We start from the raw sequence: 27,526 nt of genomic DNA, 5'->3' as shown, positions 1-27,526 counted from the left end.
TAGATTGTTGTTTTTTTCTGAAAACAGGAATTAACCTTTTTGTTGTGCAAGAAAAAGATTGGGCTTTTAGTTCACTAGAGAGCCCCCCTATAGGAGCCACTTGCTATATGTGCCTTTGGGGCTGAGGAGAAGGTATAGGATCTTGGGACATCAGTGATTTGGGCTTGGCCTGTCCTGTTCTTTTAAAGTTGTCAGTTGTGCTGCTGTGACCTGAATCTGAAGCTGGAGAAAACTGGTGGTGAAATGCTGGAGAAAACTGCATCCTGCAGCTACTTAGCACTGGAGAATACAATGTGGGACAAATAGTGGAGAAAAACTTGGTACATTCCAGGAGCCTGGCTAGCAAGCCCCCCTTTTCCATCTATAATGTATATCCAGTGCCCTCTACTGATGAAATTTACCACTGTGCCAGGTGACAAAGGAAACATCGTTAAAGGGCCCATATCCATTTTCCCAGATCAGGCAAGGAAGGGTGAATTTGTATCTTAGAAGTAATAAATTGATAACTGGTAGTTATAAATCAATTTGACTCTCATTACTAGGTATTCTTTTTATCTCTCTTGTAGTTTGTTCGTTCTCCTGCTTACTTGAAATACTTTCTATATTTGGTATTAAAATGTCCAAATGTGTATGTATCGATCTTTGAACTTTAGCTTTATTCTACTCCTTTGACATATTTGCCTGTTTTGTACCTAAACCATAGTCTTAAATAGACTAGCTTTTAATAAGAAATGTAACTTGTGGGGTGACTGTCTTTCAATTTAATTTTCATGTTTTCTCTTTCCGATGAATTTAAAGTCAGCTATACATAATAGAAATGCTTTTGAGTTTTGATAGAAAGTTTATAGATTTGAATTTATAATTAATTTGGCAATTATTACTGTCTTTTCAATATTGAATCCTCACATACAGAAATATGTTTTAAGAACTAGAATAGACAGAGTAATTTTTCCTTCCTTTGGTGTTTCATATGCTTTGTGTATGTGGCAGAATTTTTTAGTATTTAACTACATTTCTAGTTTTGGTTTAAGTCAATCTGCTGACCTTAGCTTGACTTTTTTAGTCTCTTTATATTCTGTTGCTGATTTTGTGTGTGCGTGCGTGCGTGTGTGCATGTGTGTGTGTGTGTGTGTGTGTGTATAGTATCCTCAGAAGGTTCCAGAGATTAGTGGTTAGGGCATGATCTCTGGCATTTGCTGCCTCTGAAAAATCTCAGAATTGTGAGGGCTAAAGTAACTTATCTCTCTGCAGAGGTTCCTTCAATAATCAGGTAGCGTTCATAAATGTACCTATATGATAAAGAATCAAATATTTTTATACATTTAAGCATTGGTGCTGAGCCTGGCACATATTAGATACTAAGCACTGTCTCTGTCTTCTGTGTCATCATTGTCATATCTGTCATTGACATCATCACTGTCATTGTCATCCTGACAGGTTTTTCCCATCTATCCTTATAGTTCTATCTTTCCTCCCAGATAAACACCCTCTTCTCGCTTTGTATCTATTGTTTTCCCCCCTGGAAACAATCTGAAGCACACTTTAGGTTACAATCTTAAACATCCATGGCCTCTTTTCTCCACCCTTACCCCTATTTGTAGGACTTTATTATTATTCTTTCTCTCTTGCAGGTGAGTTTTAAACTTTTTGGCCATTAATTTTTCTCCTCAAGGTAAATTTGAAGCTATTTACAATCATGTTTATTCTTTAGAGAAAATTCATCGTTTTGGTTCAATAAATGCCTGAAACATTATTTTGTTTTGATAGTAGGAGATACCACATTTTTAATTTGTTGTACTGAAAAATGCTTCATTTTATTCTATATTGAAAACTATTAAAAAGGGACCCAAATTAAATGTCCTTTTTGAAATTCAGTCTTTGCTGCTGTCATTCATAACAAATATGAGAATGTTCATTTTATATTTGTTCTTTTTTAACATGTACTAGTTTTTTATATATTTGCAATTTGACCCTAATTGTTCATGATACTTAAGGTTTTTCATTAACATATAAAAGAGTTTTTCATGAAATTTAAAGTTGTTTTCTTGAAACAGCTGCAAGATTGAATTGAAAGTTTAAACATATTATTCTGGCTTCATTTTCTGCCAATTTTATTTTATAGGCATCAAGAATCCAGTCTCAGTTGCGAACAGACTCTTGTGTGAAGGGCAAAAGGGCAAGCTCTCTGCTGGCCGAATTCCTCCCTGGTAACTACTTTGTTCTGTTGAGTCTTTAAGTGGGTTTTTGGTCTGTAGTGGATGCCGTGTTTGAAGACTGTTTTTTACACACAGGTCTTGGTGTATGCTTTCCAGAGGAAAACACACTTGGTTCTGTGCTTTTGGCCGGGGATTGAACCAGTGCTGCAGAGGCTGCAGGCAGCTTCTCAGCCCAGTACTCAACCGCTGCACCACTGGGGAGGCCCAAGTAGTTTTGTAGATATCCTCATACTTGCAAAACATAACTGCCATCTTGTTAGCATGTCTAATAATATTAACAAATATGCCTCAGTACCATCTCATACTTAGTGTGTGCTCAGTGTATCTGCCTGTGAGGTTACAATAATGATCAGTGTTGAAAGTTGACGTGGTAGTGTTATAGGAATCATACCATTTGACTATTATACTTTGAAGTTATAGAAAATAAGCTAATTTAGGGTTGGAAAAATCTTGAAACCTTTTACCCAAATGTATTCAAGATTCCCTTCTAATTATATACTTCTCAGTATTTAATTATGTATGAGAAAGGTCAATTTCAAAAAGTTTTCAGATTTTAATTTTTATATTTAATAAAACAAGGGTCAGAACAGAAAACCTGATTTCTTGAGATAATTTCTAGTATGTATTTGGTTGATATAAGTAAGTTTGCCTGATAACTCTGAAAGTAGGAAGAGTGATTAAAAAATTCTAATGTATTCTTTTCTCAAAATTTCTGTTAAACCTATCCTATTTTATTTAAGTGGTATGAAGTCCACAACCCCAAATTTATTGTTTGTTTAGTAGGTTCACAGAGTCCTCCTCTCTGTACCTTTTTAGGGGAGAATTAGTTGCAAAGAGATTATCTCTGAAATCTATATTCTTTTCAATGATTTTAATGTAACTGTTTCATTTCACCCATTATACACAGTACATAATTAATCTTAGATAAACCAATTTAGAAGACAGATGCTTAGGAGGGAAGAATTGATGCGCTTGTTTTGCAGTTGGAAAGAAAAGCAACATAAATCCTGGAGAAATATTCAAAAGCTCATCTCCAACACCATCATAATTCTAATTTCCCCCAACTCCTCATGGCATTCACCAATCGTATCCCCAAATTTATATGGAGGGAGAAAAGTACAATAATAACCAAACCAATTTTGAAGCAGATCAAAGAGCTGAGCTTATCTAATAGCTATCACTTAGTAATACTATATTAACTAAGACAGGTTGAGGTAGATCAGTAGGACAGAACTGAAAGTCCAAGAATAGATCCAGTATATAAGGGAATTTAGTTTATTATAATGTTATCATTTCAAAGCATTATGCGAAGGAATGATGGTGTATTAATTAAATTGTCTTGGGACAATTGACTACATAGTGGGAAAACAGTAAATTCTTATGTCACAGCATTAAAAAAATTCAGTTCAAACATAAAAGTAAAACATAACATAAAAATATTAAAAGTTGTTTAATCACTCATCTGAAGGTAATAACTGATTTAAGTTGATGAGAGGTTAATTAGTCTTTATTAAGGGTCAGTTATTATATTCAGCTCTTTTCAATTATTTTCTTATTCCTTACATAGCTGAGTAGGGTAGGTATTATTTACCCCCATTTTACACATTAAAAATATTTAGGAAAAATATGAGAGATTACAATGACCAATTAGCATAAAAACAAGGCTAAATATTAAAACTTATAACAAGTGAAGATGTACAGTTATTACACAATGAAGATACTATGTTTAGAATTAATGGACAATATGTCTTTTGGAACTGAGAAAAATTGTAATATAGATAGCAAAGAAAGTATTTAAGAACTATAAAATACCAATAAGAAACAGACAAAGTAAATTTTAAAAATTGGCATAGGGTGCAAATAGAGAATCTATGGAAAAGAAAATATGGATGGCATATAACTTAGAAGGTGCCCATTTAATAAGAAATTTTGAATTAAAATATTTTTACCTTTTTAAAGCAGCAAAATTAACAAAGACCATTACTACCTAGTTTTATTGAAAAAGAAATTCTACCACAAATGGTGAGAACATAAATTGATATACTAGTTGAAGGACAGTTTCATATTATTTATTAATGTAAAAAATTGGATATGTATATACTGTCTGTTCTAGCAAGTTTATCTTAAGAATGGACACCTGTCATGTGCACAGGAAGGCTTGTAACAGCATAAGCGGATTACAACATTGCTTGTGGTTTATAAAACTAAGCAACCTACATATTCATCAGTGATTAAACCAGTTGTTCACTGGCAATATTTTGAAATACTCTATCACTTTAAAGAGAGAAATAGTTATACATAGTAAGATAAATCACATTATAAACAGAATCAAGTTGCAGAAAGCTATGTGCAGTTCGAATTATGTTTTCTTAAAAAGTAGAAAATGTTTCCTGTCACCCAAGTTAGGAAATAAAATGAGATTTTTTTTTTTTTTTTTTTTTTTTTTTACTAAGAGATTTGAAATTGCCTAGACTGAACCTTTTCTAATGATGTCCTTTTCCTTTTCACTGTGCCAAACTCTTACCCTGACACCATCTCTGCTCTGGCCTCTAAGTAACAATTATCTTGAATTTGAGCTTTTCTCATTCCCGTATATTCTGGTGTAGTATTAGAATATATATAACAGTAATATTCTAGGGCTACATATGTATGTACATAGGTGTCCAAAAATGGTCTGGAAAACAGGTTACCAAGCTCACTGTGATTACCTCTGGGAATGGAAAGGCAGGAACAAGATGAGTTAATTGTCAAAGTAAATGTGCAATAGTTTTATATTTAAAGAGAGAAAATATATAGGATAAAGTGATGGTCTCTTCTTCATTGAAATGTTATCATACCGTGATATTACTTTCTCTGATCTTGTATACATAGTTCTTCAAATTTATTCTTTGTTTTCAATATTATTTTGACCACTTTAGACATTTTTGTGTTTTTGTATGATTTTCAGAATTACTGTAAATGGCCTATTGCAACATATCCATTTGTTAAGGTCTAATTTAACCTCTCTAATCAGTGTTTTATAGTTTTCAGTATACCATTGTTCAGTTTTTATCAAATTTACATGGGTTTCATTCTTTTTGTACTGTGATAAATTGCATATTTAAAAATGTTAATTTGCAATTGTTTATTGACAATATATAGAAATATATTTGATTTTATTATATTTTGTTTGGGCATTTGCTCAATTCATTTGCTCTAGTACCATTTTACAGATTCTGTAAAATTTTCTGAATAAGCAGTTATGCCTTCTGGGAATATAGATAGTTTACTACTTCCTTCTAATCTGGATTTCTTTAGTTTCTTTTCCCTTATTATACTGACTAGAATTGCCAGTGTAATGTAGAAGTGCGAGAATGGGCATCCTTCCCTTGCTTGTGACCTTAGAGAGGAAATGTTTAGTCTTTTACCATTGGTATGATGGTTGCTGTAGGTTTGACAATATGTTTTTTATCATATTGAAAAAGTTTCTTTCTCTAGTGTGCTGAGAATTTTTTTTTTTTAAATATGGTTTAAATATGTTTTTTTTTTTTAAATACGCTTCACGAATTTACGTGTCATCCTTGCGCAGGGGCCATGCTAATCTTCTCTGTATCGTTCCAATTTTAGTATATGTGCTGCCGAAGCGAGCACTGTGCTGAGAATTTTTAATAGGAATGGCTCTTATACTTTTTCAAATGCTTTCCTGCCATCTATGGAGACATTACTATATTATTTATATTTATATTGTAATTAACTGATTAAATTATTTAGTCAGTTAATATAGTAATTAGCTAGGGTTTTTTTGTTAAATAATTGCATTCCTGAGATAAAGTATTCTTAGTTGTAATTTATTGCACTTTTTTGTGTTTTTTTTTAATTTAAATATTTTATTTTATATAATTCTTACATCTTTTTTCATCTTTGCACAATGTATGCATTTTCATTTTGGCTATATTCCCCATACAATTGCACCTCCCCCCTTATTTTGACTCTAGTCCTTCCTTTCCATACCCCTCCCTCCCCCCCTACTGTGTCTCTGGTTTATAGTTGCTTGTTGATTTTGATTTTTACTTTGTATTTATATATTGCTGATCCAATTTGCTACTATTTTGTAAAGAATAGTTACATCTATGTTTTCTTTTTAAAATTTTTTTTAAAGTTTATTTATTTATTTATGCATACAAGAGCTGGGGTACAGGCCAGAGGTGTGGGGGGGGGGTGAGAGGATTCACCAGAGCCAGAGCGGGGGAACAGAATAGGCAGACTGACGAGGTATACTGCTGAGGGGAGCAGTGGGCGGCGGGAGAGGTCTGCGCAGCATGTGGGACCCTCGCCTGGTGGCCGGGGATCGAACCAGCACTGCAGAGGCTGCGGGCAGCGCTCAACCGCTGTGCCTCCAGAGGAGGCCCTGTTTTCTTTTTTTAAACGAACCTCTTAATGCAATTTTGTAAGTAAATGGGTGCATCTATGTTTATGAGAGATATTAGTCTACAGTTTTCTTGAAATGTCTGGTTTGGGTTCATTTTGCTTTTGGATATATGGAGATATATATATTTCATCAAGTTTAAAAATTTTAGGCTATTATTTCTTCAGATATTTTTTCTGATGTCCCTTTTTCCCTTCAGGAGTCCAATTATACACATATTTGACTTCTTGTAATAGTATTGCATATCATTTCCCTTTCAATTTATTTTTATCAGTTTTTTTATCAATTTATTTTTATTTCGAATAATTTTCATTACTATTTCAAGTTCATTGTTTTTTCTGCAATATTTAATTACTAGTTAATGCCATCCAGTTCATTTTTTCTTATCTGACAATTTTTTATCTGCAGAAGCTTGATTTGTATGGAAAAAAAGGTCTTCCTTGTACTACTTAAGATGTTTAATCTTTTCTGTAACTTCTTTAACATATGGGTAGAGTTATAATAACTTTTAATATCTGTGCTTACTAATTCTTTTTTGTCATTTCTACATTGTTTTCAATTGAAAACATTTCTCAGAATAGGCTGCAGTTTTTTTACTTCTTTGTATTATAGGTACTTTTTTTTTTTTTTTTTTATAGAGGCATGTTTTCTTTCTTTCTTTATTTGTTTGTTTGTTTATACATGCACTGGGTACAGTCAGAAGCGCGGGAGGGTGAGAGAATTCACCAGAGCCAGAGCGGGGAGCAGAGCAGGCAGAAGGACCGAAGTACACTGCTGAGGGGAGCAGCGGGCGGCAGGAGAGGTCTGCGCGCCATGTGGGACCCTCCTCCGGTGGCCGGGGAGCAGCCGGGGATCGAACCGGCGCCGCAGAGGCCGCGGGCAGCTTCGCAACCCAGGGCTCAACCGCTGCGTCACCGGGGAGGCCCTATAGGTACTTATTTTTATTGGAATCAAGATATTGTGAATTTTATTCACAATGCTGGATATTTTTGTATTTTAAGAAATATTCTTGAGTTTCATTCTAGGATGTGGTTATTCTAGTTACTTAGAGTTCAGTCTTCTAAGTCTTGCTTTGTACTTTGTTACATGCCAATAGAGAAGTATTTTAGTCTTGAGCTAGTTTTTGCTTTGCTCTTGGCACGCAATCCTTTTGAGTACAATAATAGATGCACCTAGAGTGAGTGTTTTCACTTTGACTGGTAGGACCAGGAACTGTTTTTGGCTCTGTGTGAACTGGGGGTTGTTTCTTCTAAAACTTTTGTGTTATTTTTTTTCCCCAGCGATTAGGTGATTTCTTCTTCCACATTCACAGATACCTACTCAGCTTAAGACTAAAAGGGTACACTGCATCTTTCTGGAGTCCTTTCTTATATAATTCTTTCCTCTTTGGTACTCTGCTCTGTGTATTCTGTCCACTTTGGCTTTTCTAGATACCCCTCACTATCTTTTCAACTCAGTGAGATTGCTGGGCTAAATCCTGCCTTCCTGTGCCGTGGCCTACAAACTCTCCAGGCAGTAAGCTGAGATAGTCATAGGGTTTACCTGTTTTCCTTCCTATTAAAGATCACTATCCTAAGCATTACCTGTTGTCCAGTGTCTAAAAACTGTTGTTTCCTATATTTTGTCTGTTTCCCCCCCCCATTAGTTTTGGCAATAGGGTAAATTTGTTCTGTTATTCTGTCTTGTCCAGAAGCAGAAGTCTTTCAAGTGCCTAGACTTTTACTATATACCAAATTCCCTGGCTGTTCTCTGCCAACATAACCATTTTTGCCATGTTTTTACTTTGAGCTTATTTATATATATTTCTAATATATCTTGTTATCTAATTTGTATAATGATGATATCTAACATTTAACACAATTTGTAAATTGTGACCAGTGTTATATTATGAGGTTGGCATGAATTAACTGATTGAAAACTATACAATGAACATGACAGTAACATACATTTTGTAGATAAAGAAACGGAGTCTCATACTTGACCACTGTCATGCTATTAGAAGATTTTGGAGTACCTTGATAATACATTAGAAATGGCAGATTAGAAGACTATTAGTAATATTTTTTCATTATAATGAGAAGTTAAATTTTTATTTATTCAGTCACTTCATTCACTGAGAAAATATTTATTCTTTACTTCCTGCATGCCAGATATAGAGGTAGAAAATTTATTAAAAACAGATTGAAGACTGAGAAAACATGTTTGTCTGATCTTGTCTATTGAAGAGGCAGACCGCTGTATGGGCACAGTAAGGCATTATGTATGCTGATTGTTTTCTAAGAAATCTTTAAACAAAAGTTCATTTATCTGTATGCCTCACTGGGGGTGTTTTGATTCAGCTATAATTAAATTTATTAGAATTTTATAAATTCTTACTTCTTTTTTAGAAAAGCCTTTGGCAGAACCCTATGCAAAAATGTGCTCTGTTAGTTGAAAAAATTCTGTATTTTAAGTTTTAGGTTATAGTCATCATGATATGTTGTATTGTTTAAGTACCGGTGTTTGGTCGGACTCATAGAGCATTTGATATCTTCATAAACTGGTGGGACAACAATCATAGACTGTGTCACATTTTCCCAAGTTTATGTATAAAAGTGTAACTTAATCTTTTTTTTTCCCATTATGATAGGGTACAACTTTGATCAGCATTAACAGCTAGAACAAGGGTTAGCAAAATATGGCCTGTGAGCCAAATGTGGTCTGTTGCAGGCTTTTGTAAATAAAGTTTTATTGGAACATAGCCATACTCATTTGAGTTCTTATTGTCTTGGCTGCTTGTGCACTGGGAAGGCCACATTGAATTGTTGCAATAGACATTCTGGCCACAAAGCCTAAACTATTTACTGTCTGGTCTTTTACACAAAAAAATTTGCTGACTCCTAATATGGAAGTTATAATTTTTGGAAAATTATGTTTTTTTCTTTTTGATGACATAGGAAAAACTAGACAAGCATTTTTTCATGTTTAGTATGAATGAGGTGCTCTGGACCTTTTGAATTTTTGACAGGCAAATTTTTTTTTTTTTTATAGAGGCATGCTTTATTTATTTGTTTGCTGGTTTGTTTGCTTGTTTTGTTTATACATGCACTGGGTACAGTCAGAAGCACGGGAGGGTGAGAGAATTCACCAGAGCCAGAGCGGGGAGCAGAGCAGGCAGAAGGACCGAAGTACACTGCTGAGGGGAGCAGCGGGCGGCAGGAGAGGTCTGCACGCCATGTGGGACCCTCCTCCGGTGGCCGGGGAGCAGCCGGGGATCGAACCGGCGCTGCAGAGGCCGCGCGCAGTTTCACAACCCAGCGCTCAACCGCTGCGCCACCGGGGAGGCCCTTGACAGGCAAATTTAATTTTTGGTATCTTATTTATTTTAAGATGCTACTTAATCTATTCTATTTAATAAATTCATTATATTCATACTACATTTGTTGTATGAATGTGAAAAGAAAATTTAAAACTTGTTAACTAATTATATGGTATAACCTCATTCTCATTAAAACCAAACTGTTCAAAAAACAAAATAACAAGAAATAGCAAAAGTTTTAAAATACAATCATGGAAATCTGAACATTGATTGACATATTTTGATTCTTTGAGTTTTTGTTCTTGGAATGATTAGAAGAACAGAGAAAACATAGGGAGCAGAAAACTAATTAGTGGGCCCAAGGTCAAAAAATCCATTGCTAGTTGGCTGAGATCTTTAAGAAGTTGGCTATGGAAGGAAATGAAGTGATTGAATAGATGAAGTTACTACTTACTAATACTGTATTAAGTAATAGCAGGGTTAATTATCCTGCAAACTATTTGAAATCTTTCAAAATGAGTCTTTTACAGTTTTTAACTGTATCCTTTTATTCATGTTGTTATGTTGAAACTTAAGAATATAAAAAATGCTTTTGGCATACCAGTGTACTTTACTTACCTTAATAAAAATGATTATGAGGCTTATGCATATATTTTTGTTGCATCAAAGGTTAAACCTGTAAGCACATCTCATGGTGTTTGGGTATCTCTCAATATACCCAATCATTTTGGGTAGATCTAGGTGTTAAGCTAGGTAAGAATACCAAATGTGACATTCACTTAAACTTCTACTCTTACCCTGATTAAATAGATCTTGTTGTAACAAAACCTGTGGACTATGTTGATCCAAGATAAATCTTAATATTTTTCCAATGAGAAATCAACTGTTTTCATAAACTATTTTTGTTGAATTTTGCCACATTTTATTTGTACTGTGAATGAAGCTGTAACATTTCCAGTGATAAAATTTCTAACTTGGGAAAAGTTTAAAGACATTTTTTGGCCTATGGCCAGATTATTTTGTTATAAATCTAGAGTTATATCTACATGCAATTTTTTTCAGTTGCTTACACTACTTTTTTGAATGTGTAGGAAAAGATGACATGAATTTTTAAAAGAATAATTTTTCTGTTAGCTTTTTAGTTGGAGAAGGAGCCTACAGATGGGCAGTAGATCATGGAATACCCTCCTGCCCGCCTAACATCATGACCACAAGTGAGTAAAAACTATTCAAAATTAAGCTATATTAGTGTATATGCCTGAAAATGTTCTACTACTTCTGATTCATATGGTTCCCCTATTTCAGAATGTATGTTGAAATACTGATATTTAGAAGATACATAGAGTTATTTGATTTTGAGCCACCTTTAATTCCCAAGGCCCTCAATTCGATTTTATGCTTTTGTGGAAGTATTGCTAAAGGAAGTATCTCTTTTAGGTTACTTAAAATAACTATTGCTAATAAAACCATAATATCTCTCCCTCACAGAGAGAGAAGAAAACATAGGTCAGAATTTATCTGTGGTTGAACTGAGTAAGGTCCTTGAACTGATTAATTGCCAGAGAAGGAAAATACAGAAGTGTTAACTACCTAAGAGTTAAGACTGAAGAAAAGTTTTTGTAAATATGACAAAGGATACATTCCTTTAGTATATGAAGAGGTTCATTAAATTAAAAACCATACAAATATCTAATATTCTTATAGAAAAATGGTCAAAGGTCATAAATAAAAAATATAATAGGTAAATTAAGATTGAAATGAATACATGTCAAATTTATTCTCTTTCAATGTAATTGTGAAACAGTTATTATATTACTGCAGATAGTGTATGGTGAAATGAGATAATACAGTTTAGGTATAAAAGTAAATTGGCAGAAATTTTTGAGGATGACTAAATAGTAAAACTCAAAAGCCTTAAACTTACTGTGTTTCTAGAAATTTGTCATTAGATAGAGACCTGTATTTATGTAGAAGTACACTCAGTGAGCATTATTTGCATGAAATATTTGAATAGCTTATGTCCAACATGGGATTGTGAATAAATAACCATATATTCTTGTAAGACTAATGTCCGATAATGATCAAATATTTGTTAAGTGAATGGATGAATAAACAGACGAAGAGTTAAAAAACAAACAAAAAAACATATATGTGGGGCTCACTGCTATGACCTGAGTTTGAGCCTTGGCTATGGAGCTAACCTACATAAGGTGCAGCAGACCTCTCCTGTCTTGCCTGCTGCTCTCCTTAGCAGTGTACTTTAGTTAGTCTGCCTGTTCTGCTCCGCATTCTGTCTCTGGTGAATCCTCTCACAACCCGCCACCTCTGACCTTTACCCCAGTTCTTGTCTGCATAAATAAATACATCTTTAAAAAAATAAAATTCTCTTAATTAATTTAGAAAATGATATGATATCTCTGTTACGTTTTGATTAATTTATGCCAGTTTGGGGGTTAATTGAAAGCTTAATAATATTGAATCTTACCAACTGGAATAGGTTTATTCAGTATTATTTTTTGTTCTTCAGTATGGTTTTATAAATTTTTGTAATGTCTTTTATGTTGATTTCCCACATAATGCTGAATTTATTATCAAATAGGTAGACATTTGTGTTGCTTTCAGGTTGGAATTATAACAAACAATTACTACTTGGATTGTAGTAGAATTGCTGCATGATAGTGTCTGTGATTTCTCATCTGTACCAAATATTTTTTAGGATGGGTTTCACCAATTAATTGTGTTTTATACATACACATGTATGTTCTCCCACATATATGTATGTATCTATCTTGATAAACCCCTATATTCATCTTTATAATTTATTTGTAGATTCTTGTTGATTCTCTATGAATTCATATTCATATAATTTGTGAATATTACAGTTTTGGCTATTTCCTTTTAATCTTTGTACTTTTTCCCTTCCTTTTTCACACTGGCAAAGGCTTATCAGTATAAAGGAGTTGAATAAAAGTGATGTAGTGGACATTCATTTTAAGTATGGGGCTTTTGATTGAAACTTATAGTCTTACTTCTTTATATTTATGCAGTTTTGTAGTTTCCATGGATTTTCATTAGTACAGGTCTTTCTTGATGGTGCTTAATTTGCTCTTTCTTGTTTATCTGAAACTATTTTTATTTCACCTTCATTTTTGAAGGCTATTTTCACTGGTTATAGTGTTCTGCGTCAGCAGATATTTCCTTTCAGCACATTGAAGATAATCAGTCTATGTAATTGAGCTTCCATTGCTGCTGTTGAAAAGACTGCTATCAACTATTTACAACAGCTAAGCTATGGAAACAACCCAAATGCCCAAAAATAGATGACGGGATCAAGAAGATGTGGTACATATACACAATGGAATATTACTCAGCAATGAAAAAAGATAAACTCATGCAATTTGTATCAACATGGATAGAGCTGGAAGGAATCATCCTCAGCAAAATAAGACAGAAAGAAAAAGAAAAATACCGATGGTCTCACTCATAGCAGGAATTTAGAAAACCTAAATAAGGGACCAGGAAAAAGACTAATTAATACAAAGTAAAAATCAAAATCAACAAGCAACTATAAACCAGAGACACACTACAGGGAGGGGAAGAAGGAGCAGGATCAAAACAAGGGGGGGTTGGAATTATATGGGGATTATAACCAAGATGAAAATGCATACATTGTGCAAAAATGAAAAATTATGTAAAAATATAAAAAATTTTAAAAAAAGTATTAAAAAAAATGAGAACACTGCTATCATTTTTACTACCACTTACTTGGAAGGTAACCTATCTTTTTTCTTTCTGTTTTTAGATTTTCTATGTTCTTGTTTTCTTTAATTTGTTGTGTCTTTTTTGATATTTATGATTTTAATTTAATTTATGGATGTATTTTGGAGTCATTAAACCTGTGGATAGCAGCTTTTGTCATTTTGGAAAATTCCTTATCCAGTTTTTAAAATTTTTACTCTTACTTCATTCTTTTATCCTTCATCTTCAGAATTTCTGATTGAACACATGTTAGACCTTCTCATATTATCTTTCCTGTTTCTTAACCTTTCTTCTGGGTTTTGCATCATTTCATTTCTTTCAGCTGCTTTCTTGTTAACGCTAATCAGTTTTCCAATTCACTAACATTTTAACAGAATAAAATATAGGGACTGTAAGCCCTGGACTCTCTCCAATCTCTATTTTTTTGGGATTTTTATCACATATGTATGATTAATCATTAACTCAATTGCCAGTCCCTCTCTCCAGAGAATGGGGATAGAACTAAGTGTTTCAATTTTCTAATCGTGTCTTGATTTTTCTGGTGACCAGTCCCCAACTTGACTCTAAAAGAACCCATTGAAAGTCACCTCATTAGAACAAAAGACACTTCCTTCATCCAGGAAATTACAAGGGATTTAGGAGCTGTGTATCAAGAATTGAGGTAAAAACCAAAAATTAGAAAAGAAGGTATTGCTCTTGTTCTTATTCATTCGGGAAACTACAAGGGTTTTAAGAGCCCTTTGCCAGGAACCAGTAGAACCAATATTTGTGTTTTCTATTCTATTTACTGTTAATCAGAAACTACCTTATGCTTAATTCAAAGCTTAACAGTCTAGGACCTGCCCAGGCCACATGTTTGCAAATCTATAAGGGCCCCAATCAACCCAAAATTTCTCAGGGTTAGTGTTTTTTCTTGTTTCAGTTTCTATTTCTCCCACATCCCTACTCTCCCTTCTTCTTCTTCCTTTTTCTTGATCTTGTTCTTTTTATCTTTTTTCTTTTCTTCTGTAATCTAATACAATCTTGCCTGAATGCAGTTGTATTGAGATAGACAGCAGAAGTATATTTGCTTATTTCTAGATCAGCCTTAATGTGAATCTCTTTCAATCCCTAACTTAATGGAAATTATCTCCTTTTACCTTTAGTGGGCTATGGTCCTGATATATACCACTCCTTGATGCCACCTAAGCAAATTCAGCTGTTATTAGTGTTGGCAAAGTGCAATAATAACTTTAGTTCTCAGTTTAGGACTTTATGTATACTTTATGTATAGGACTTTATGTATACTTTTAGGAAGACTTAATGCTGTTAGTATGGTCATTTTCCTATTTCATTCAACATTTTTAGTAATATTCAATGGGAGAATTATTCTGAGTACTTTATAATGATATTATTTTTTTTAAAAAAAGAAGGGAATGGAGGCATCAAACTGGTACTGTCTTAAGTGTTATAATCTGTTATTTCCCCTATCAACTGAATCTAGTTGCTTAAATCTGTATATCAAATTCTAAACTTTTAATTATTACATATATTTTTTATTTTAGAAGCGCTATTTGGTTCTTCAGGTCAGTCTGGTCATTATATCATCCTTTGATCCTTAGTTATAATTTCAATACCTTACTTTTATTTCTATGAGCATAAACATGGTTTATATTATGGGTCTGATTATTCTAGTATTTGAGGTCTTTGCAGAGTGTATTATACATTCTGATATTTGGCTGACTTTAATTTTTTATTCTTGGTGGTTTACTTCTCATGTATTTTATGATTTTTTTTAAACTATGGACTCATGTTAATTGGAATATGAGAATTCTTTGAACTCTGGGTAAGCTCAGCTGTGTTTTTCTAGGGAGTATTTGCATTTGCATTTAATGGGTTTTTGAAGTGCTGTAACACCAAGATAACTTTTTGTTTTTTTTAAAAGGCAACTCAAATTCTCTTCTACACCTGTCTGTATGCCCTTCTTTTTCATGAATTTTCTAGAGAAAGTTTTCTTACATTTTTAGCTGAAGCTGAGACTTGCAAATTTCCTGCCTCTTTGTATAGAGTAACCTTTTCTAATTTTCCTTTTTACTGTGCATATCATCCTCTGGGTTCCCTCCTTTTTATGTGGATAAACTCTGCTATAGTTTTTTATGTTGCATTGTTCCAGGTTTGACCTTTTGTCCCTATGCAATGTGTCTTTCAAACCAGAGTTGCCAGTGGCATGCATTAGTAGATACCCTGGGTAGCATCAATTTTCATTATTCACTTGTCTTTCTAGATTTGGCTTTTTACTTAAAATTTTAAACCCTAACTTATATCTCTTATTTTCATACTACTTCTACTTCAGTGTACATTGAAAAGTCTTTTTTTATACCTTTTACAACATCTTAAGGATTTTGTCTAAAGAAAGCTTTTCAGGATATCTTGTCTGCCTCGTTACCCTAATATTTTTCAAATGTTATTTTTAATGTTTCTTTTATAGGATTCAGTTTAGCTGCATTTAAAAGAAACAAGAGGAAACTAGAACTGGCAGAAAGGGTGGAAACAGATTTCATTCAACTAAAGAAACGAAGACAATCAAGTGAAAAGGTCAGGAGTTGTTTGAAATATTATTGATTAATGTATCTTTAATCTGCATTTAGATATGTAAGCTTTAGTACTACCCAGTAGAAATATAATACATGCCACATATGTGTTTTTAATTTTTGCAGTAGTTACATTTTAAAAAGTAAAAAGAAACAGGTAAAATTAATTTTAATAATAATTTTATTCATGAGTGAGGTAAAATTAATTTTAATAACAATTTTATTCATACGAGTGAATCCAAAATATTGTTTTGAAGAGATAATCAATGAAAAAATTATTAGTACTGTTTCACTTTCTTTTGTTTTGATATTAAATCTTCAAAACACTGCATATTTTAAACTTAATACACATATCAAATATGACACTAAATTTTCATTGGAAATATTTGATTTGCATTTATAATTAGATTTATAAAACAAGTTACTCCACTCATATTTACAACTTTCCAATAATTGAATTGAATATGTTTTAAAATTTATTAATTAATAAGCATTTAATAAAACTGCAAATTTATTTTCTCATTTGCCCTTGTCATAGTTTGTCCATAGCTACATTTGGCACATCATCTTTGCAGTATTAGGTAGTGATTCTTGGCTGTTCAAGAAGTAATATTGTTATAAGAAAATGCATATATTGGATTCCTGTAGGTTTTTTATACATTCTAATTATATGAGTTAGGAGCAGGAACAAGAACAAAGGAGAAAGAACAGTCAGTGAGACAGGGTACCATTAGCAGAGAGTCTAAGAAGTTGAGAGGGACATTTGAAAGTCAGTCATCCCCTCAGACAGATGCCCTTGAAAAAACCAGTAAGAAGAAAGAGGACGGTCACTGGATTTAGCAACTGGAGATGGAATGAACCTGAATAGGGATGGTCTCTCTGATATGGTGGACTATAGGCCAATATGGAGTGAGTTAATCAGGGAGAATAAGATAAGGGTGGAGATAACTCTTGAGAAGTTTTCTATAAAGTGGGGAGAGAGAGAGAGAGAGAGAGAGAGAGAAAGAAATAGGGGCTCAGGAGATTGGACCATCTCAGTTAAAGTCTTTTAATTTAGTTAGTAATATATTTTATTCAAAATTTCTTAGATCGTATTTATGTAATACTCAGATTAACCAATGCTTCTCATTTCACCACAAAACATTGCCTAATGTTAATAGCACCCTAAACACCCAGAGCTAATTAGAACACCTTTTAATTTAATGCCACCAGCAACCTCACTGTGGTTCTTGTTTTTATCATTGTAATTACATAATTTATGAAGTCTCATGTAAACTGATGATACTTATTTTTTCCTTATTTTTGAATGAAATAGTCATGTTCTGCTCTCATAGAGTTGTTGGAGGAACAAAAGTAGTAGTGGATGTTCAAGGTCTTTGTAGCTGTGATAGACTTTGATATCATAGTTTTTGCCATTGTGGCTTTCCCTTTAAAGGTACCTAAAGAAAAAAAAAATGCCCCCCAATTTAGCTACCTGGATGGAATCTTGTAATGAAGAAAGGGAGGCAGGTAGTAGTGAGGGGAGAGATTAAATTCAGATATTGAAATGAAGTATTTTTGACATCTTTTGACAGGAAAATATTTTTTATTTCATTTTTTTTCCATTTTATCTATTTTTATTAATTTTTATTGAATTAATTTTTAAATAAAGTACCATTATTTTACATCTATATCCTTGTTAATATTTTGACAGTATAAGATTTCTCCCCTCAGGTGTTGTTACTGTAGCTCTCCCCCATCAAAGCACCTATAGTCCTTTCCCATAATCCATTGTGCTCTCCTCCTTCCTCTGTTCTAGCCTCTTCCCCTTTTTCTTCCTCTCTCTTCCCCTCCTGGATGCCTCATATCTATAGTCGGCTTTCAAGGTTGGTTTTAAAGTTTGTCTTTGACTCTTTGTCTGGTTTCTCTATGTTCCATATAATAAGTTACACCATCTGGTATTTATCTTTCTCTTGGTTAGTTCACTTAGCATAATCCTTTCCAGTTCTGTCCATGTTGCCTCAAATAGCATGAGTTTATTTTTTTTCCCTTTAAATTTTTATTTATTTTTTAAAGATTTATTATTTATTTATGCATACAAGAACCAGGGTACAGGCCAGATGTGAGGGAAGATGAGGGATTCACCAGAGACAGAGCGGGGAACAGAACTGGCAGACTGACTGAAATACACTGCTGAGGGGAGCAGTGGGTGAGCCAGGAGAGGTCTGCCGCGCCATGGGGGTATCTTCCCGGCTGGCCAGGAATTGAACTTCGCTGCAGAGGCTGCGGACAGTTTCACAGTGCTGCACTCAACTGCCTGCGTCACCAGGGAGACCCGAGTTTATCTTTTTGATGGCTGAGTAGTATTCCATTGTATCTATACACCACATTTCTTGATCTACTCCTCTGTTTTGGGGCATTTAGGTTGTTTCCATGCCTTGACTATTGCAAATAATGCTGCATTAAATACAGGAATGCATGGTTTGTTTTGTGTTAGTGTTTTTGTGTTCTTTGGGTACATATTAGGATGGGATTGCATGGTCAATCAGCAGATCTTTTTTAGTCTTTTGACTAAACTGTATCAGTCTACATTCTGACCAATAGTAGTAGGGTTCCTTTTTTTCCCTACCCTCACCAGCATTCATTTCTCTGTGTGTGTGTGTTTAATATGAGCCATTTTCACTAATGTGAGGTGGTTTCTCATTGTAGTTTTGATTTGCATTTCCCTGATCATAAATGATGAACCTTTTTTTCATGTACCTGTAAGCCATCTATTTGTTTAGCTCGATTGCCCATATTTTGATTGAATTGTTTCTTTCTGTTGTGCTGTATGAGCTCTTTGTAAATTTTTGATATCATTCCCTTGTCAGATGTATGGTGTGCAAATATTATTTGGAGAATATTCTTAATATTCAGAATATATAAACATTACTGTGTGTAAAGGACTGTGTTAACATTGGCTGACAAAAAATGACCGGGACAGAGTGGCTACTTGTAGGGGAGGATTCTGGCCAGAGGCTTTACTGTATAACCTTGGTAAGCCTTGTCTCTAATAGTAAAGAAGATAAAACATGTTTACAGAAAGAAAAGCTGGACTAGGTGTCAGTTGATGGGGCAGAAAATTTTAATTTTTAAGATTAAATATAGTAAGTTTTTAAGATGTGATAGGAAATGACAAATGACTGTTTTCTAAATTGACTTATATTTAGTTCATCTCTTCCTGTTCTGTGTGTATAGTTTCAGCATAGTTTTGGTTAGCCAGCATTGATTATACTACTATTTGCTGTGGCTATATAAAAAATACTGTTTGAGTTAGGTATGTAAATATAATAAAAAGAATAGCAGGTTTGGTAACTTCCCTAATGTTCACATTTTTTGTTACTCAGAGTTGAAGGATAATAAATACTGTTTTGAAAGGAATATAGTCAGTATTTTAAAGCTTTAAAAAAGTGATTGTATAGACATTATCAAAATCCTAATAGAAATCGAAATTAAGAAAACAAAAGTATTTACTTAGCTTATTACCTCAACAAATTAGAATGTTTTGTGTCCTTTAGACTTTGACTATTTACATTTATATTCATTTAGTTTAAAATGATAATGGTTAATCCATGGAGTGCTTCTGGCTGCAAGCATAGAAGATGTCACTTTGGTTTAGGAAACATATATATATATATATATTTTAATAAATTTTATTTTTATATTCCCCATACAATTGCAACCCCCTTATATTGACCCCAGTCCCTCCCCTCCCCGCCCCCACTCCCCATAGAGTGTCTCTGGTTCATAGTTTTTGTTGATTTTGATTTTCACTTTCTTATAGTTATTCATTTTCCTGGTCCCTTATTTAAGTTTTCTAGATTCCTGCTATGAGTGAGACCATCCAGTATTTTTCTTTTTCTTTCTGGCTTATTTCACTGAGCATGATCCCTTCCAGCTCCATCCATGTTGCTGCAAATTGCATGTGTTTATCTTTTTTGAATGCTGAGTAATATTCCATGGTGTATATGTACCACATCTTCTTGATCCAGTCATCTATTTTTGGGCTTTTTGGTTGTTTCCAAAGCTTAGCTATTGTAAACAGTGCTGCTATAAACATAGGAGTGCAGGTGCTCTTTGGAATTGATGTTTCTGTGTCCTTTGGGTAAATACCTAGGAGTGGAATTGCTGGATCATATGGAAGCTTTATGAGGAAACATATATTTGTCCCCTTTCTTTCTGACCATTTGCCACATAATAAAAAGTTTGAAAGTACTTGGTTGCTATGGCATTAGGTTAGCATCCAGTGATGCTGGAGCCAACATATCTAGAATTCTCTTAGGTCTTTCTCTAAAGGGTCTTTCTCTTTTTGTCTTATGGATTAAGATGGCTCCTATAATTTTAGAAGTCACATCTATATTCAAGGTGAGAAGGTGGGGAGAGGCAGCTTCTAGATGTATTGGTCTTTTTTTTTTTTTTTTAATTGAGGATGTAATTTTTTTTCCCAGAATTTCCTTCAGTAGATTTCTCCTTAGTTATTATTTGGGGGTAGTGAAGAGTACAATTTAGTCACATGACTATTCTCGTCTACACATAGATAATCCATACTTTGTATGGTTATTTTGGGCCATACAAATGACTGTGCAAGCTGAAACTGTGCATAGGGCCTTAATGGCAAAAAAATTACACTTGTTCTATTACCTTTAAAAACTTTAGTTAAAATGGAGCGGCTCTCCTGCCCACCTGTGACTATGCAGGTGTTTCTTTTTGACTAACCATCTCCCTTTGTGAAGCAGCAGAGGCAGCTCTCCTCCCAAGGCTGCCCACCTGTGATTATATAGGCCTCACTTGACAAACCTGTCCCTTTCAGGGGTAGCTTGCTTGTGTCTGTGCAAGCATCCTTTTTATGATAAACCTGCCCTTTTAAATAAAAAAAAAAAAAATAAATCTTTTGTCAAAATGTTAAAAATTCTTTACTATTGGTTTCAAATCTGTAGCAAATCATAAAGAAAAATAAAACCAGTGTTTATTTAATGCACTGATGTAAAACATTAGAAGTATTAAGAATTAAAGTTTTATTTCTGTGTAAAGAAACATTCCTCAAGAGTAGTTTGAATAGTACTTACCTTCTTGTTACATATTTTATGATATGAAGTAAACATTTTCATGTCAAGGGCAATTGTCAGACTTTTTGGATTTTGGATTGAATTTCAATATTTTATCCTTTGCTCATTCTATGTTGTAAAATATCTCTCAGAGTTTCATCAGTGTCAACTTTTTTTGCCAGTATCACTTCCTCTGGGACATCTTCAACTGTTTTTTGTTTCAGCTACATTCTTTATTTATGTTGGTAAGTTTGCCTTCACTAAGTTCCTCTTGACTGTTGATTTAGGGTCAACCATTACCATGGTTGATTCTTTCTTCTATAACTCCATTAATTTTTTTTTTTAAGATTTATTTATTTATTCATACAAGCACTGGGTACAGTGAGAAGCGCGGGAGGGTGAGAGAATTCACCAGAGCCAGAGAGGGGAACAGAACAGGCAAACCGATGAAATACACTGCTGAGGGGAGCAGCGGGCACAGCAGGAGAGGTCTGCGCTCCATGTGGGACCCTTGCCCTGTGGCCAGGGATGGAACCGGCACTGCAGAGGCTGCAGGCAGCTTCGCAGCCCAGCTGCACCACCAGGGGAGGCCCAAATTTTTTGTTTGAAATTCACTTCCAACATCACTTTTTGTTTTTTTGCTCCTTATTCATCTTTGATGGCCAGGTCCTTCTTTTGAGCAACAATTTTTCTAAAATATCATGTCAATTTATTATAGGGAGGTAGGAAGCAACACAGCTACACACTCTGCCTTCTGTGCACATGACACATCACTGACAGACTTTGAAAGAAATGACATGATTGGGCACTGATCATGATGATACTTATATATTCATCTGTGAACTGGAAAGCTAGGAGTGAAGTTTATACTTTATGCAATTACTCACAGTTACTATACCATGGTAACTGAAATTTGAACCAGGTTGTTGGGGGACTGATTGTTTACATGGTAACTAAAATTCGTCTAACTCAGAACTGGGCAAAGTAAGGACTTTTTTCTGTGAAGAACCTAAATTGTTTGACCTATAGATTCCTTCAATTTGCTTTTCGCTGATTACTTATTCATGGTGCAGTTTAGCATGTTCATCTGACTTTTGTAATTCTTGTAATTTAGCTTCTGAATCGCCCCTGATAGTATTGCCATGTACTTTCATTGTTGTAAGAATACAATTCTTGTGGCATATGTGTTGAAGTGGTTAATGTTTTCAATTTATTTTTTACTTTGTTTTGGTACAAAAAAAAGACAGTTGAGTTTTTATTAATCTTTATCATGAAAATGAAAACCTTTCTTTTGGAATGAAATCATTAACTTGTGCCACGGGACTGACTGAGTTGCTGCATGACTGAAAGAGTTGTTACAAAGAAGAGATGCTCACATTTGGGAAAACAAACACACTGAGTGCACACCAGGATGTAGATTTCATAAATATCAATTTCAAACAACTAGTCCTAGATATTACTGGAAGGGACTCTTTTATTCTTAGAGTATTAAAAGCGGTTGGGGGGTACTGTTTGATCTCAACATTTTCTAAGTTTCAAGCCTTTTCTTGTCTTCATTTTTCACAAGTATATTGTCCTTTTCTTTAATAACATATTTTAAAGTTACATATACATAGAAATTCTTTGCCTCTTCCCACTACTTTTATGAAGTCATTTTAAGTTTTCCATTATTTCATTGGTTTTTAGGAAAAGCAGTAGTTGTGTAGGGCAGTAAAATGAAGGCTAATCAGGCTTTTTTGTGTGAATATCTTTCATTCTTTAATTTCTAATGAACAAGTTTAGAAAATTTTGCAATGCTTTATATAATGTGTGCTCAAAACCACTCTAAAGAGATGATACAACTTTTAATTTTGTGTTCTTTAGCCACCACATAGGGACATCAAATTGGCCACATGTTTCAGAAAGGAAATGTTGGGCCTTGCTTTGTGCGTTTCATATAAATATATTCTATTCTTTTGAAGTATATTGTGGGTAACATTTTTCCCTTTTATCCACCATCTTGAAATTATTATGTAAATGCTTAACTGTATCATACTAAATCACTGTATTTTTTGGGTGAGAGGTAGGGTAAGATCAAAGAAAATAAATGCACAAAACAACATGTTTTCATCAGATTGTTCTATTTGGACTTGTGTACATGTCTGTGCATTATGTGTACAGGGAAAGGAGCAATTACTCTTTTCTAGAAAATTACTTGATCTAGACTGTGTTTCTGAACAAGATGGTCAGTGCATAGATGTATGGATAAACAGAAGTAAGGAACTTCTTTGACTGCTTTTACATAAAAAACATACATACATAATTATGTTTTTTCTTAAAATTAAAACTTCATCCTGTGAAGCTATTATATTCTTTTTAAAATTATTTCTTGGAATTGTAATTAATATATTAAAAATTACATCTGTCTAACCTGAGACTATCTTGACTACTCAGAGTCTATAGCATTTACATGTACATCAGTACTAGGTCAATAGCTTAATTCAGTGTATTACTAGATTACTACCACCACCACCATTATGCATTTATATAGGTTATGAAATCTGATAATTAGCATTCTTTTGCATTATAACTTTTTGGGGATTCTTTAAATGCCTGTAGCTTACAGTACTTAAGTGAATTCATCTATTATCTCAGCCTAGAACTTTCAACCCTTAACATCTGGATAATTGAGTATTTTTTTTACTTTTTTTGTATATTCACCTATTTTTTTTTTTATTTTCACCATTCCTTATAGTCCCTGATACCTTTCTCCCTATCCTTAATCTTAGAGCCTTCTCACTGTTTATTAATGTCCTTTAGTTTTTGTATTTTGCTTTGTCAAATCATCCATTGTGTAAATCGATGCAGTATTTGTTTTTGTCATTCTTTCTTACTTTACCACACATAATTTCTCTGAACTTACTCCATTTTGCTGCAAAATGACCACAATTCATTATTCCTCATGGCTGAATAGTATTCCATAGTGTGGATATACTACACTTGACCCAATCAATGAGCATTTATCTATTTTTTAAAAAGATTATTTATTTATTTATACAAGAACCGGGGTAGAGGCCAGATGCGCGGGAGGGTGAGAGGACTCACCAGAGACAGAGCTGGGAACAGAACAGGCAGACTGACGAAATACACTGCAGAGGGGAGCATTGGGCACGACAGGAGAGGTCTGCTGTGCCATGTGGAACCCTCGCCAGCCGGCTAGGATCGAACCCGCGCTGCAGAGGCTGTGGACAGCTTCACAGCTCAACCTCTTGCACCACCAGTGGAGGCCCGCATTTATCTGTTAATGGGTGTTTAGGCTGCTTCTGTTTCCTAGCTATTGTAAATAGTGCTGCAACAAACGTTGTAGAGCATACAGTTTTTTTTTGATTTGATGGTTTCGTGTTCTTTGGATAGATACCCAAAAGTGGGATTTCTAGGTTGTATGGTGTTGATATTTTTAGTTTGTTTTTTTTATTTAAATTTCATTTTCATACTTCCCATACAATTACACCCCCTTATTTTGACCCCAACCCTGACATTTTTAGTTTTTAAAGATGATTCCAAATCACTTTCCCTAATGACTGCACCAGGTTACAATCCCACAGTGTACATGGCTTCCTCATCCACCTCTTTTCCAGGAACCAACGTTGCATCCCTGGAATAAATCTCAATGGATCGTGATGTGTAATCCTTGTGCTATATTGTTGAATTTGATTTGCTAATACTCTGTTAAAGTTTTTTTGTCATTTTTTCAATGTTTAAATATTTATTTATAAATTATCTTGGTACCCGATGATTCAACATTAACTAACTCAATTTAATGTCAGTTAAAGATTTAAGCTAGATATCATGAAAAACAAACATATTACAAAATATAATTACTCTTGAAGTAAAATTTGTCAACAGTACTATTCAGTTTTTAACATAAATTTATATTTTTCATAATTTTAAATATTGTGCAGTATTAATGTTTGATCAGTAAACCTGCATATTTAGGAGAAGCAAGCCAAAGTAGAATAAAATGTATGCTTGCATTATAATGTTTTCAAATTATGACTTTAGGGTTACATTTTTATTCCTCCTTATGTGCACATGCTTCACTTACCCTCTACCAGTCCTCCTATGCCATTGCCCTAGCCCCCTCCTTTCTCTACCCCCACCTCCTTCTCCCTTGTTCCCCCTGGCAACCAGTTAATTTTTCACTAAGTCTGAGTTGTGTTTTTGCTGTATTTGACAGTTATGTTTTTTGGTTGTTTATATTGTACAGATAAGTGAAACCATCCATATCTGTCTCTTACTGAGTTATTTTCACTTAGCATTATAACCTCAAAGGTCATCCATTTTGTCCCAAAAGGCACTATTTTCATCTTTTAAAATAACTGTGTAGTATTCCATTTGGTATATATTCCACATTTATCCAGTTGTCTATTGATGGGCAGTTAGGTTGGCTTCATATCTTGGCAATTGTGGACATTACTGCCATGGATATAGGCATACATTCATCTTTTTTGTGTTAGAGTTTTCATATATTCTTGGTAAATACCTAGCAGGGGTATGGCTGGATCATATTGTATTTCCATTTTTATAGTCTTAAGAAATCTCCATACTGTTTTCTATAGAGGCTGTACGACTTGTATTCTTACTACCAGTTCCTTTTTCTTCATTGTTTTTTGCCAACATTTGTTTTTTCCATTCTTTTTGATATGGGCTATTCTCACAGGGATGTAATGATATCTCATTGTGGTTTCAATTTTCATTTCCCTTATAATAAGTGACATTGAACATTTTTTCATGTGTCTGTAGGCCATCTGAATGTCTTTTTTTTTTTTTTTTCAGAAAAATGTTTATTTAGGTCTATTGTCTAGTTTTTGATTGGGTTCTCTCTCTCTTTTTTTTTCATTCTTGGTTTCTAACAGTACTTTGTATATTTTGGAAATTAGCTCTTGTCAGATGCATGATATGTCAATATCTTCTCCCATTCTAATGTTTGCCCTTTTGTTTCTGTCGTGGTTTCTTTTCAGTGACAAAGACATTTTAGTTTGATGACCTGTTTGTTTGGTTTTGCTTTTGTTTACTTTACCATTGCATCTGTGTTTCCATGTACATCTTTGAGGTATGTGTTCTGTAGTGTATATCCTATGTTTTATTTTAAGTATTTTATGGTTTTGGTTCTTACATACAGATCTTTAATCCATTTTGAATTAATTATTGTATATGGAGTTAAATATGGATCTAAGTTCAGTTTTTTTTTTTTTGCATGAGGCTATCCATGTTTCCCAGTACCTTTTTTTTTTTTTTTCCTTTTGTGTTTTTCATTGAGGTAACATTGGTTTATAACACTGAATATGATTTAAAGGTGTGCATCACACCTACACCCAACAATGCCTTCCACCGTAGTCCATCACGACCTCACCCCACTTTGTTCTCTGCCTTATCCACTCCTTCCCCCATAACCATGTAACTTCAATTACACAGTCAGATATCTAGGGTTTGTTATTGGTTTTATCTGACCTTTTGTTTTTCTATATTCCACATATAAGTGACAGCATCTAGTATTTGTCTTTTTCCTTCTAACTTATTTCACTTAGCATAATCCCCTTTCAGTTCCATCCATGTCACAAATAGCAAGAATTTATCTTTTTTTTTTTTTTAAATAGCTGAGTAGTGGTCAGTTATGTATATGTACCACATCTTCCCAGTCACCTCATCTGCCTTTGAGTGTTTAAGTTGTTTCTGTAACTTGGTTATTATAAACAGTGCTGTAATGAACACAGGAGTGCATATATCCTTTTGAATGAATGACTTTGCATTCTTTGGATAGATACCTCGTTGTAAAATTGCTGGATCATATGGTAAATCTACTTTTAATATTTTGAGAGATGTGTGTGTGTATAGAGAGAGATCTCCATACTCTTTTCCCTAGGGGCTGACAAGTCTACATTCCCACCGACAGTGTATGAGGGTTCCTTTTTTCTCCACACCCTCATGAACACTTGTTGGTTTGGGTGTTTTTGATATGGGTCATTCTCACAGATGTGAGGTGTATTGATTTGCATTGTGGTTTTGATTTGTATTTTTCTGACAGTAAGTGATGGTGAGCATTTTTTCTTGTGTCTATTGGCCATCTATAGATCTTCTACTGAGTAGTGGACTCTTTATCTCTTCTCCCATTTTTTGAGTGTGCTTTCTTTTTGTTGAGTTGTATGACTTCTTTGTAGATCTTTGATTTCAGCCCC

At 33.9% G+C, this 27,526-nt stretch overlaps 1 protein-coding gene across 3 annotated transcripts in view; it reads left to right on the top strand.

The window, feature by feature from the left end:
• TASP1 (taspase 1) overlaps positions 1–27,526 on the top strand; it is a gene marked incomplete at both ends in the record, with an annotated part of 220,137 nt that overhangs the window by 31,700 nt on the left and 160,911 nt on the right. For 2 of the 3 annotated variants that reach the window (XM_084247262.1, XM_084247261.1), the window contains 3 exons: positions 2,123–2,207; positions 11,054–11,133; positions 16,146–16,252. The exons of the other annotated variant lie outside the window; for it this stretch is intronic. In XM_084247262.1, coding sequence (XP_084103388.1) covers positions 2,123–2,207; positions 11,054–11,133; positions 16,146–16,252 — 272 coding nt within the window. The remainder of the gene's footprint in view (positions 1–2,122; positions 2,208–11,053; positions 11,134–16,145; positions 16,253–27,526) is intronic. 3 annotated transcript variants of the gene reach the window in all.

The sequence above is a fragment of the Talpa europaea genome, assembly GCF_964194135.1.
Source record: "Talpa europaea genome assembly, chromosome: 11".
NCBI classification, from domain to species: Eukaryota; Metazoa; Chordata; class Mammalia; order Eulipotyphla; family Talpidae; genus Talpa; species Talpa europaea.
This window is presented reverse-complemented; position numbering and strand designations above follow the sequence as displayed.